We start from the raw sequence: 14,225 nt of genomic DNA, 5'->3' as shown, positions 1-14,225 counted from the left end.
ATTTCACTTCAACAGAGCTCAAGAGTAAGTCCCCATTTCGGATGTACTTCTCCCCGTTTAGTGAGTATTTAGCGCACATGAAATGATGCCCTGCTCTATATACACCAGCAAGATAATGGGTATCGCAGTGGTAATGACAGTGACCGACTTACCTTCGGCAGCGAGGCGAGCACCTGCTGCTTGACATCCCAGACGAGCCGCTCCGATGGGAACTGCAGACACTTGTAGACATTCAGCTCCGGCACATGGATGCGCACCAGTAGCCATCCGTCCCGCGGCTCCGGCGGCGGCTCATCGTCAAACGCACCCGGCCCGGACATGGCGTCCGTATTGGCCGGGTTCTGTTTGACTTTGGGCGTGGGTGGGTGGTACGTCGTAATTTTGACGGCTTTCTATCGCTCGGTCCACGAAAAAACGAACCTACTACTACTCCCGCTCCTCTGGGAGTTCTCCTACCCGTTCTATTCGCTTGCTTCTCTCTACTTGTTTTTTTACTTCAAAGTGTATTCCTTTTGGGTTTGTTGAGCTACTAGTTTAATTTATTTTATTTATTTTTATTGCCAATCTATTTGGTGCGTCGGCTGGTTTCGGCCTTCTGCTGTTGGAATCCGTTTTGCTTGGACATTTCGCTAAGCTGCGTTCGTTGAGTCTGGCGCATGATGGTTCTGAAATGAATCAAATTTGAGGTTTAAGATATAGGCAGAAAGAAATATGAAATATGTAAATATATTCATTTTTAATAAACTTATTGTTTGTGCTGAATAATAATACGTTACCCAATTAAGCCATAAATTTGCCACTCCACTTTCATATGCACTAAATATATTCGCATAAATATTATTCGCATATGCAAATTGCAATCCATTAAATCTCTGCTCTTGTCCAGACAACAACATAAAATAGTTTCCCCAGCACTTGGCGATGAAAACGTAATTTTTAAATTGGTTTACTTTTCGCATCTGTCCACTGCAGTTTTCCTACGCACTTGATATCAGTCAGACGGCAATTGGCCGGATTTTCCAACCCCTTTTCATGTCTAAGTGTCCAAAGTCTCGTGTGTCTGGGAGTCTGCAGGCCTATCGAGGAGGAAAAACAAATTGTCAGAGTGAAAAGAAAACACTTGGGTCGCAGCCAACATTTCTCGTTGATGATCACAATGTGATATTGACATTTTATGGCTGCAGCACAGCAATAGCAGTTGCAATTGCAATTATGCACAAATTAAATTCACACGCCAGCCCGCAAGGAGGAGGTGCCTCAGGGGGGGGAAGGGGGGTGGTAGTGGTTACCGGAGGCATGTAAATGTGTGCCAAAGACCCGCTGACAGTTGTCGCTTTTCTGTGTGGGGGGTGGGGGAGGAGGAGGAGGGGCGGAAACGGGGGCGGCAACTGGAACTGTGGGCGGAACGGGTTAGCCACCACTGCACCAACTGCAGCAACAACCACATCTGCAAGTCTGCACTTTGTCGCATTTAATTGCGAGCGTGTTGATTGCATTCAACTAGTTAGAGTTGGCATTTCGGGGGCGGAGGGCGGGTAATGCGGGAAAACTAGTGTAAAATGGAAAACGCTTGCGGAAAATGATAAATCCTAATTGAGGATAAAAGTTGTGGGTGTTCTGCAAAAGAAGATGAAAGGCTCTGCAGTCAAAGGTTGGGCCAAATGAAAGCCTTTAGATGAACTGCTGCTAGGTGAAAGGAACGTGAGCATTTAAAAAGAGCTTATACCTACGAACAAATGATGTAACTGTAAGGAAACAAGATTACATTTCTTTATTTAATAATCAGAAGGTCCCCATAGTCATATTTATATTCATAAATATATTAATCTGTAAGATTGTTCACTTAATAAATATTACAAATTATTATCAGTGGTTTCTGTTTCTGTTTGTAGAGTACCATACTGCCTCTACTTTTCCCTGGTTCACTGCCCCCGTTTTAACCGCCTCGCTGGAAAGTAAACAAGAAAATATGTCACGGTCAAAAAACTCCACCGAAATACATAAATTAAGAGGGCAAATACGCATATCAATAAAAGTAAATACGAGAAATGAAAACTGCGTGTAAACAGGTGAGTCGCTGGCACAAAAGGCCCGTTTACCTTGGCCGGCACTCCACCGTCAATCAAACCCACAAATTTTCAAGCTGTTCAAGTGAAATTATCAACAAAGACGCCACGAAACGAAACGAAAATGCAAGCCCAAAAGCGACGAAGGCGAGTGTCGTCGTGAAACTTCTGTTTGTGATAAGAAATGGTGGCCAAGGCATTGGAATTAATAGAGATAGTGCTAAGAGTGATAAGCCAGACGTGGCGTTTGCTAAGATTTCGTGCCTTTAACTTGGCACTTTAATTGAAAACGATTTGCGATAATTAAGCATACGCCACGTGGTCGCTTCAAAGTCATTCAACTTAATTTGGAGACAAGAAAGGCGCGCAGGTAAATCGCTAATATCATTCGATGGCCTTTTTTATTGGCCATTCCAGCTTAGCCAGTCATGGTTTTAATTGAAACTTCGGCCAGCGTGTTCCGGAGGCAAAAATTTATTTCGCTTTTAATTGGAAAAGTTACTGGTCCATAATGGGCATTTGAAATACTCTCTGGTCTGCCGTGAAATATGTTCTGCGGCATATGGAATGCCTGCCTGATTTACTGGTCAGTAAATTCAGTCGATTTTGCAGCGATTTTTCACTTGAGCTAATAGGAAAATTGTGCCCGACCTTTGGTGGCTGTGGGGTGCGTGTGAAAATCGTGGGGCAACTGTCAGGCAAGTAAATCAAAATTTATGTTGTATGTTATAGCTGCTGTTCTCCTTTTTTGCTACCCCTCGTCTATGTGGGTTTTTTCGAACAGACAGCTGTCTTGCGGCTGTCAAAGCTGCAACTTTTGGTGCTCCCCTCTTTCGATCGCCATTACTCACTCCCCAGTTTTCATATCAACCCGTGGATGTCTGACCTGTCTGTTGTCTGTCCTTTCTATTGTCTTAGCCCTGACAGTTATTTGGCTTGGATACGCCGGCTAATGCCAAACTTTTTCGCCAGACTCACTCTCTGGGCAAACATTTATTGCATAAGGTGCATGTTATCTATCGGGGGTAGAGCAATTTTATGGTTACCTTTTATGAGGGAATCAATTGTTGACAGCGGCAAGCATATTTATTGGGTGGGGTAAACACTAATTGGTTCTGCAGCCAGTGATATAAGAGATAGCCGATAAATATAGACGATAGACAAGGTGTTGATGAGTTTGTTCTATGGTGGAAACATCAAAGGAAAGGCCGTCATAAAAAGCGAATCTCAATAGAGCCGCAACGTTGCAGATTTAAAGTGTTTCTAAGAAGAGACTTTCTTTGCTATAATATTGAATAAGAATACAATATTAGAGATAATCTATAGATTTTAAAGTTTGCTAATACTTCTTTTTTGCAGTCGGCTTTAAAAAGTATTTCCTTTCATATTATGTCCATGCTGTCTTGATTTCTGGCTCATGACAAATTTCGTGTGGCATATTTCTTTTATGGGTCTGCCCCACTTGAACAGTTTTGAGTGCTGTCTCCTTCACTTCTTACCTAACTGTGCTGCTGTCTCTCTCCCACCGCCCCAACCGCCTCTCAAGCCATGCACCTCCTTGAATTGTAAGCACTTGTGACACTTGCCTCTCAAGCCTTTATGACAGGCGATGAAATTTTATTTGGGCAAAAGTGTGACAAACTGAAAATGACAAAGTGCTCCGCTTGGCACCAGCTGCCAGCGAGACTTTAAGCCAGCAAGAGAAGGGGTCAGCACGAGTGAAGGCGGGATGGGCTAAAGGTTAGGGTTTAACCGGGCAGAGGACAGCCATGTAAATTAAGTTTTAAATATGCCACATCGAATGGCCTGCGCTCGGAATTAGTTACAGCATCAGGTCCCTGGAGTCCGTGAACCAAACCGGCGACTTTAGTGGGTCAGTGGAGAGCCCCATTGGGTTTGCTCGAATGCGCAACTAAATGCGACTGGAGTTGCATGTGGCACACACGACACACTCAAGTATGCATAAGTACACTGCAAAGCTAGTAGTCATCTTTGACAGCTTCTTCTTTTACATTTCGCATTTCAATTGATACTACTTCGCCGCACTCCGCATTCCAATTGATACTATTTCCACGCACTTCAAAGGACTTAACTATTCCGATTTACTTTATATAATCCATATGGAGACATCTCCCATCTAGGATTATTTTGATACTGCAATTTTCCCTCTGTGCACAAATACCCGTGTATGGAGAAACTGCATCGCTTATGCGTAATGGCCCATGCATATTTAAATTGCCTTCGCCCGATGCTGCAGTCGGTGCTGCTTTAAAAGCAAATTACTTTTGTCATTGCAATGGCTTGCCGCTCAATCTTGTGGAGATTTTTACTGGGCTTACGGACGAGAGAAGGGTGGCAGTCCAGGACCAGATCCTTGCGATGCCACTTATTGTGGCACACTCTGTTGTTGTGCGCGCCGTAAATAATTTGCCTTGGCAACGGCAGCAGCAAACTGCAGCAAAATCAGAAGCAGCATCGGCGGCATCAACAAAGTGCATGCAAAATACACCCGCACAAAACTTAATAATGGCAAACTATTATTCTTGCACCATCTTCTACCAGCGCTGTGGACAGTGGAATAAATGGGACTTAATAAAGAATGGAATTTAAATTGGGAAAAGCGCATTTTTCCAAAGATTAGAAAGGAGTTTAGACCTCTGCTCAGCTTTTTATTAGCAACCATTTTAATTGGGTAATTTAAAATTAATATTCCTTTTAAAATAAGTATAAGACTTCACTACATTTTTTGGTTGCTCCACTGTTTCCGATATAAATCGAAAGCGCCATTTTCTGCGGTGCACTGTTGCATGTGCCGGAAACGGAAATGCGCACATAATTCTGTTAGGAAGCATGCAACAAAATGGCTCCCGGACCACAACCGAACGAAGAAAACGCCGGCGATGGAGAGAAAAACTTTAATTAAATAATACTAAATGCAATTTCGCATGGCTCCTCGTCCTCAGTCGGTTAATAAAGTTGAGCCAGGAAAACATGTCACAGAAGTTCATGGCTGAAAGCATCGCCTGGCTAATTTATTTTGCTATTTTCTGTTTATTCGAACAGTAGAATTGGTAGGAAAGACCGCAGAGCGAGAGAGGCAAGCTAAAGAAGAAAACTTTAACCCCGAAACTTGTTTTCCAGTCACGTTCAATTTCAATCAAGTGGCATCATTATGCTGGCCAAACAAACCGATGCTGAAATAAAAATCGCAAGCTAAAAAGAAACCAAGGAAGGAAACGAGGAACAGCCACCACAATTGGCTAATACAAAGGCAAAATTAGGCAGAACTTGAGTTTGGGCGTAACTATGTGTGTGGCCACTGCCTTAACCCTTTGCTGCCCCAACTGTCAGTCAAGTCCAGCAATCAGTCCTTTGTCTAGGCCCACGGACCGGCAACAAATTACCTTCGAATCAACTGAAACCGAAGCACCCAAAAACCACAGAACCCACTTACCTAGGTGACCACCAGCCATCGACTTCCTGTTCAGAACCAGAAAACAGAAGCAGAAGCAGAAGTTGATACTGAATCAGATAAATCCGCAGGGAATCGAGGAGAATCGCAAATAAAGCATTGACATTTTGGCGTTTATTTGATATAAATTGTTTGTTCCTAGTTTCAAACTAGTTTTTGGCAAAAGTTCAGATGTTTTAGTCCCATGATAAAGTTGAGAAAAAGTTCCAACGTCTAGTAAAAAACTACAAAGTAATTCGATTGACGTGTCTTTAGCAGGTGTTCATTTCCCACTACACACCAACTAAAATCACCTATAACGCCCATCAGCGCTTTTTAACAAATTGTAAGTGCAATAGTAAATTAACTCAACTTACAGATCGATTAATTAAATCGCAGCATTTCACAATTGGCTGCAAATCCTGCAGAGAGTCGAAGAAATCCAAAAGGTGAGTATTACGACTATTTTGCTAATTTCAGCAGCTCGAGTTACGTCAGCGAGCCATTAAGTCAAAAGTTGTATATGTGCAATCAATGGAAATAAATTAAAATCCGGCGGTTGGAGAAAAATCACACTGACACACCGATTAAAGAGAAAAACAGAACAAAACTTTATGCAAATGCTGTGATCACCACAAAAACCGATTCGACCGGTTTCCGAATGCAGTGCAAATCTGAAAACCAAAACAACAAATGACAACCGACAACCGACAAGTCTACAGATGGACACATGAACACATGGAAACACGGCCATAAGAAGGTAACGACTCTAAGATAGAGGATATACTCGTATACGTTCAATGGGGAACAAATTATGGGTTTTGCGTTTGGCTGTGAGTAACACGAGCCACATAACTTACCCCTCTCTCTCTCTCTTCTGCCCACGCGTTGCTTAGAACCCTGTGCTGCTCAAACTGTAGGGCCAGACATGTGGTGGCTGTGTCTCTGGCTGCAATTAAATAATTAAAACAAACTGGTTATTAATGGGCAATAGTTATTTATATTCTTACACTGAAAAATAATACAAGCGCCATATTCATCACAAGAAAACAATGGCATAAAGAACTGGATATTAAATACTCTTTCTACAAGGTCTTATTTTCAGTGGATCTCTGGTTATGGCGCATTTTTATCTCGATTATTTTCCTCTTTTAACCTCTACTTATCTTCACTTGATTAATTTATATTTAACGTGCATATACTTTTTCTGTCAATTCCCCCAATAAGTGCAATTTATATATCCAGCAACAGCAGCATCAGCAGCAGCAGCTCAGGCAGGATTACTCCATCGTTTGCAGCTCCTTCGTGCCCGCAGAGCCATCAATCATACGCCATGTGAGCAGCCCAGAGTAGCAGACGCACACAATCAAATCAATATCAGAGTAGGGCGGTGAGTGGGGCTGGGGAAAGTGATGGGATAGTGGGTGTGCAACGCCCACGCCACAGCATAAAAATTGCATTTGCCAATTTCGAGCCCAGACCAAGACAACCAATATAGGCAGCCCAGCAATCGAGGCTTTAGACTGCCCAAGTATATGGTTTGCCCACCAGCCATTAACCATTAACCAAAAGTCACTTGGTGCACACTTGGATATCAATTGCGAATTTAAAATGTATTATCGGGTTTGGCAGCCACTGCGAAACGTATGAATCAAGACAGCAAAATCTACAATTCCATAGTTTGTTAGCCATAACAAATTCCCCTAATTTCGTTGGAAACGCTGGCATGTCTGTAAGTAAACAAATCAAAGCCAGCAACTCCAATCGTGTATTAAGTTATATAAACAATTGGCTTTCCAAGAATTTTAAAGTGTGATTTTCCGCAGCGTATCGGCAAACTGGTGGCACAACTTATGGCACACACTGTCGGCTGTAATCATTGTTTGTTATTTTGATATTTGTTGCTGCTGTCTCGGACACCAAAATCAACAAGTTTATTAAAAGATCTCACATCGGTTTAGCGGCCTACTTCTAATGACTCAATTTTGGACTGGGCTCGAATGCCGCCATTTGAATTTATTGACACATTTCATTTAACCAGAATCGTTGGCGGGAGAATGAGTTTGGCCAGTAATTAAGCCCGATGACGAACCCAAAAATGTCTCGAAACGATTTTGTAATGTTTGCGTTAGCTGGTTAGCTGCTGCCTTTCATGGACCGAAAATCTGGCCCGTTGACTGGCCGAAAGCCAAAGCCGTTGTCTGAAAAAGCCACCATAACTGGTCGTAGCAAATGATTTTTAATAACTTTGACACTCATTAAACTCAAATTACATGCATTTGATTACGCAGCCACTTGGGAGTTGAGAGTTGGCAGTGGAAGCCTTTTGCATTTGGGGTTTTTCTAAAACCGAAGCCGCTTAGATTTCATCATCATCATCATCAAATACCATATGACAGCACAGTAGTAGGCCTATGATGCGGATGATGCAAAGCCTTACAAATGGTTTTTCAAACGGTGTTTACTCAAATAGCAGGCACTTAAACTTCAATGAAGTAGTAATTAAAAGTCACTATAATCACTATCGCAGTAAAGTAGTGTAAGAAAAACTTGTAGCCTTACAAATTTCACATAATATTGTACACATGCTGAACTAAAACGATTATCTAGAACCGCAATTAAACACTGTTAAATTGAAGCCAGCCCAAGGAACCGTAATCAAAGTGCGGATTTAATGAACCATTAATTAGCCCAGAGCTCATTGAACCGATTGCACAAAGAATTCAATCCTATGAGAGCAGGCAATAAAAAACTCATTAAATCAAAAGGAAAATCCCACCGAGCTCAGAGCCCAGAGCAACTCCCATGAATTTTTTAAAAGGGGAAAAAGAAGATTTGATGGATTAGGATGTTTGCAAATTAATTACTCACTTTGTCTTTGGACTCTGACAGGTAATTCTCGAGCCCTTGAAATAACCCTGAACTTGACATCTATGAACTGTCGCCCTCTCCCCCCGCCAAGTGTTAACTTATAGTTAATTGCCACCGGTCTTGGCCAAGTCTCGTTCTGAGCCGCAATCGTAAAAAAGCTAGTTTACGACTCGCGAACTATGCACTTCTCCCTGACGGAACGTGCCCGCAAAGTTAAGTGCCATCAGCAGCAGCACACAGTGCTCACTGTACCTCGTCTTTTGGCCAAAAGTGGGGAGTTTACCACGAAAATCACTTTGTTTTGGTTTTCCTACCGACTCACACTAAACCGTGCAATGGATGGGCTTGGAGAACAGCCAAGATCTGCCAAATGACACGAATGGGTTGTACAGAAAGTGCACAGAGGCCAATGTGCTAATGGAAACTACGGAACGCTACTGCACACTTATTAAGTTTTATTCTGCAAAAAAAAAAACAACTTAACAATTATGGCCAGACGGAAAATTTAAATACTAATTTTGGTCATAGTTGGAATGCATTTTGGAAAATTACTAACAAATTGCACGGCCGTTTATTACCTGCATAAATTCTTTTTGCACTCCACCAGCGATTTTTACATTTAGCTCCAATTCGCAACCAACGAAAATTCCCACAAAAATTACAAAGCAATAAAAGAAATTGGACACGAATTTAAAAATTCAAAGTGTGCCTTTTAGCACCGCGAAAGATATGAAATGCACGAAAAAACCATCCAATTAAATTCAATCGACACTTGCCACAAATGCAACCAAAAGCCATGCAAGAGACCCAAGCCAAGAAACGAACGGGGGAAATGCGGGAAAAGCGGGGAAAAGACGGCACCGTTAGCCGAATGACATGCAAAGTGCAGCTGCCTTCCGTGCAGGGAAAACTCTTGCGGAAAATTCGCAAGGGGTGGTGTTGCATTGCACATGTGACACGAACAGAGGGCAAAAGAAAAGCCGTAAGCAGAGATTGATTCTGACCGCGTCACGTGGGAAATTTTCAAGTTCAAAGCAATTTTCCAAGGAAGCACAGAAGGCAACTGTAAAAGGCACAATACTCGAGAGAAGAGGTAAAAATAAAACTAAGCAGCAACAGCAGCAGCGGCAACAAAGCGTGCACTCACGTGAGACTTGATAATAATCGGATTTGGGAAATCGTGAGGCGGGACGACAACGTGAAAAAGAGGGAAAACAGCGGGCCACCAGGAAAATACAGAAAATGTGTACAAATACCGCAGAGCGAAGAGCCACTTGTATCGATTACAAAAAAGCGGGCGAGTAAATACAAAAAACCAAAACAGGTTGAGGGTCTCCGGAGAAATGCCAGCTACCCATCCATCCATTCGTCCATCCAACCATCCAACCCAGGTGAGTTTTCCCTGAACCCCTCGAAATCCACGTACCAGCTCCTAATGGATGGCCTTCGCTTCGAACGGTTAGAATTAATTGACGTTAATAATGTTCCGATATCAAGATTTATGCTCATCAAACGGCTTCTGTGCGGCGAGAATTCCCTGGAAACCGGCTCTAGCGGTTCTTTTCATTGAGCATTATACTTAGAAGTCACAAAAATAGTTAACAATTTGTCGCAGAGAAGCAATATACATAAATGTATAAACATTTTAAGATTTAGAATACAATGTTTATAACCCTGAGCGGCGCTAATGATGATTTCCGTTCATTATCTTGGCGGAATAACTGCACACACACATTACTATTATTTGTCAGTGGTGTGGAAGTATTAAGATAAACCTCAATTTACCTGCAATTTGCTCAATGACAACCGATAAATATTCAATTTAATGAAATTGCATTTACATGCGCAATCACAAAACCACTTGAACCACTTTCGCCCACTCTTCTTTCAAATTGCAAAACTGCACCCACCTGCCGTTCATTTTTGTTTTCCTTCTGACCGAGAAAGCCATTAACTTGGCCAGCCATAATTTTTTAATTTCAAAACTTTTGCCAGTGAATGCCAAGTGAGTGGGTGAGCGGTTCAGTTGATTTAAATAACGCAAATCTCGTCGCTTGATTTGCATATTAAATTCAAGCCAGTGCTGCTTTATGGGGCCAAAGTTTATGTGCCAAAATCCCTACACCTGCTAAAACAAATTTAACTGAAATTGCAAGTGTGCCAACTTCTTGTGCTGGGGTTTTCGTACAGCTTTTCAAGCCAGCTCCTTGGATTTACCCATTTTGTGGCGAAGATATACATTACTGCACAGCAAGGAAATTTAACTGTCTTAGCACTGATTTTAGGTATTATGAATTATTTTGAAAGAACAACCCTTTAAAACTAACACCACCTACTTTATAAAAGAACGTTTTATTCTGTGTACATTTCATTGGATAATTAATAATCGGAATTAAAGATTTCTTTCTCTGCACCGCAATTTTAGCTCCATTTGCTGCTAGAGCCCCCTCAGATCCCCCTTTTTGCCATCGGGTCTTTGTAGCTCCTCTGGCCAAACTCCTGCGGGCTTGTGTTCCCTTTCAGCTACTCCAAGTTTCACATCCTTATGCATTTTTAAACAATCGCTAACCCAAATAAAGTTTCTTGCTTTCTGCTTTCATACTGACTGCATCCCACGGCAGCCAAACAAAAAGCAGAGACCACCAGCAGGCGTTTTGGCCAAAAGAATAGTAGTTTTTGCCAGTGGCAGTGCCTAGAAAGTGAAATAAGTGGAAGTATCTGCTGTTTAGGGCGAACCAAACCTTATAGATTACGAAGCAGAATGGCAGTAAATTTATTATCTCGATCTGTGAACGTGTATTCAGCGGTATCTGCTCCGCCTTGTTCTTGCCGATTTCTGATTGAATGTTGTTTGAACATTCCTACGTTGGCTGCTGAATGACATGGAGTTAACTTCCCAGTGGCAACTTCTGTTTTTTGCCCCCGTGTTGCGAGTCCGTGTTCTAGCACGAACGAAAATGAAGCCCGCAAGTCACTCTTTCCAACTCATCTTCGTTACAAGAACTTATTCTTGTTGATGCTCTATAAAGGGGTATGATTGGCATAACCAATGGGTTGAAAACACAGTCGTTTATAAAAAAACAAATATATTTTCCATATCTGCATATAAAACTAATAGTCCAAAATATTTGCACAGATAATAAATGTGGTTGAGAAACTGCTCTTTTCGAGCTATAAATATTATAAAATATAGTATCGTAATAAAAGTTTGTTGGTAGCTATAAAATTGAGGGTATTTCTCAATCGTGACTGGTAAACACAAGTCAGCATCGTACCCAAACAGTTGCTGTTCTAGTTTGTATCTAACCACTTGTATCTTGTACTCAACTTTCGCAAACAAACGAAGACACACTCACAGATCCACACTCACTCACTTACACACTCACAGTGCCGCACATGTGAGATGACTGCAATTTCCATTGGCAATTGTGTTGGCATCTAAGCTTCTTTCTGCCCCATGTGAAACTTGGCCATTAATTTGAACGCCGTTTTGAGCCAGCAAAGGATGGATGTGGATCTGGATGTGGATGTGGCAGTTGGCGGACTACAACCATTCTAGCATTTTGCGACTATATGGAGAATGCGGTGGGACGGCATTAGATATTCTTCTCATATTTTGCATGCTACTCTGCAACTGCAACTGCAACTGCAACTCGGCTCATGAGTCGCTGGCATTTCCTTTTGTCTTCTGCAATTATGCATTATCTTGGATCGTTGACGTTGTCGCTCGCTGTTCTCCTTCTTGCGCTTCAAGCTTCGAGCTTCGAGTTTTGCATTTAATTACTGCTCACATTTCTCAAATTTCTCCCCGTCTGTTCTCAGTCACTTGTGCTGCACGGGTGTCGTCTCTGCGGCTCGACATAATCATTATCATCCGTATCTGCTATCTACTTTCTGCCAGTTGTATCTGCAACCAAATCTGCGTCGTGCAGCGCCAACATTATGCTCATTATGCATTTCACTTTGCCGGCGAGGATGCATCTGCTGACACGTCCCTCGTTTCATATTCCCTTCTCGCTGGGAATTGTGCTGGGAAAGTTCTCTGAGGAACCCGTGAAGCACCCCGTGAAGTCATTTGCTTATTAATGCAATTAAGATTTTATGTTCCCCATCATGGCTAAATAAATTGTGAAATTTCGCCATTCAAAGTAGAAAGGAACTCCAGACGACTGTGTGAAATACAAGAACCGATTGGTAAATAAAAAGCAGGCATATTTAACAGTTACATATGTAAAAACTATATTCCTTAAAATTATTTACCACAAATAAAATAGTAGTTGTTCTATAATTTTAATTGCTTTTTGGTATATTTGAAGGAGTTCTCATGCTGCACTTTTTGTAAGCAGCTTTTATCGGTTCATTGCGGGTAGCAATACACATAGAGTTCTAGCGATTTATCCTAGGGGAACAATATATGAAATCCAGTAATTTTTCTATCCATAAAGGACCATCAATGACAGGCAATCGTGTCTAATTAATTTATGCACCCTCAACTGGATGAGCCGCAGCTGCAGTTTTCCACGAGAAAAGCGCCTCTGATTGACTGTTGCCAGTTTTCCAGCTGATTGCTGGACAAGCAAACGATGCAGCTAACTGATTCTGCGATCACATGGAATTGTAACCACTTCTAATTATGCACATTCGCTGGTGGCACTGTTCCTGCCGCAGTGCAACAGAAAAAAAACCTCGTCGAGATGAAGTAGAAAAGCAAAGACAACGTCATCGGCAATGTGGCTGCTCTGCAGGTGCAATGGAAATTGGTGCAGCGTTGCAGCGTTGCGGTAAAAGGCAATAAAAAGTGGCAGGTCGGAGGAAAAGCCATGCAAAGCATCTGGCTGCCGCTCTTTGTGCCTTAATTAATTTTGATTGCACCACACACATATAGTAAGCACTCCACTCCACTCCACACACTGAGTGGAGCAGACGCTTTCCACGGCGGAAATGTTCATCACACGCGTGTGGCAACAAGAAAAACCAACGGAGGCGGGAAGGAAAATGAAGGGAATTACTAAGCGCTCTTGGTGGAGCTAATTAATTGAATTGCCTGGCCGGCCGTCATTACAGCCCATTTAGAATTTTAGCATTGTTGCCTATGCAAATTGGCCAGTGCAGAAGATGCTCGATCTCACAACCAGCAACGTCAGCTGATGAGATTATTAACTTGGCCGGTAGAACCCACCACCATTCGATTTGATGGGCTCAGGTAATTGGTAGTCAAGTGCGATCACGACTTGCCAGCAAATCGTCTGCATGCACTCGTAGCTTTTCCCATTTTCCTTGTTAACCATGCTGTTCCCTCTGGCAACAAAAATCTGTCAGCCGCCGTTGGGCTTATTTATGGCCATAAAACGCAATTGAAATGATGCCGCCGTCACTTGGCCTCATGTTGCCTTCGGGCCACAAACATTTCGTTGACAACGCCCGATGACAGGCCCAAAAGCTTGGGGAAAAAGGAGTGGGTGGTGAACTAACCAACCCGCGAGATGTCTACGCATAATTCATGTTTGCGTCCAGGCAATTGCTCCATGTGGCACAGTGGGTGTGCTGTCCTAATGATGAGCACAAAACAGCTGGCACATAAAGTCCAAGAAACTCATTAGTTTTCAAGTTTTATGTTTGTTATATATATGGACTTGTGCGGGCCATTCAAACATATTGAAAAGTTGCAAACACTAAATACTTGTTAAGCCATCTCAAAAGGTTAAAGTGTACTTAACAATAGTTCTTGTTCAAAACCCCATATTTGTCGTACTAAACTTCCAAAAACCATAAAAATAAAATAATGTTTTGACCGCCAAATAATGTTTAGCGCTTATATTGGAATATACAATTAAGTT

General features: G+C 42.2%; 1 protein-coding gene across 4 annotated transcripts in view; it reads right to left on the bottom strand.

The window, feature by feature from the left end:
- Window positions 1-14,225, bottom strand: part of LOC120447022 (SH3 and multiple ankyrin repeat domains protein 1) — a 64,245-nt gene that overhangs the window by 31,219 nt on the left and 18,801 nt on the right. For all 4 annotated transcript variants that reach the window (XM_039628342.2, XM_039628344.2, XM_039628343.2 and 1 more), the window contains exons 2-3: window positions 6,378-6,466; window positions 153-665 (exon numbers count right to left, since the gene is read on the bottom strand). In XM_039628342.2, coding sequence (XP_039484276.1) covers window positions 153-320 — 168 coding nt within the window. In that variant the 5' untranslated portion in view covers window positions 321-665; window positions 6,378-6,466. The remainder of the gene's footprint in view (window positions 1-152; window positions 666-6,377; window positions 6,467-14,225) is intronic.

Source organism: Drosophila santomea, chromosome 2R (genome assembly GCF_016746245.2).
Source record: "Drosophila santomea strain STO CAGO 1482 chromosome 2R, Prin_Dsan_1.1, whole genome shotgun sequence".
Lineage (NCBI taxonomy): Eukaryota > Metazoa > Arthropoda > Insecta > Diptera > Drosophilidae > Drosophila > Drosophila santomea.
Note: the sequence above shows the minus strand (reverse complement) of the source record. Positions and strands in the feature narration are given on the sequence as shown.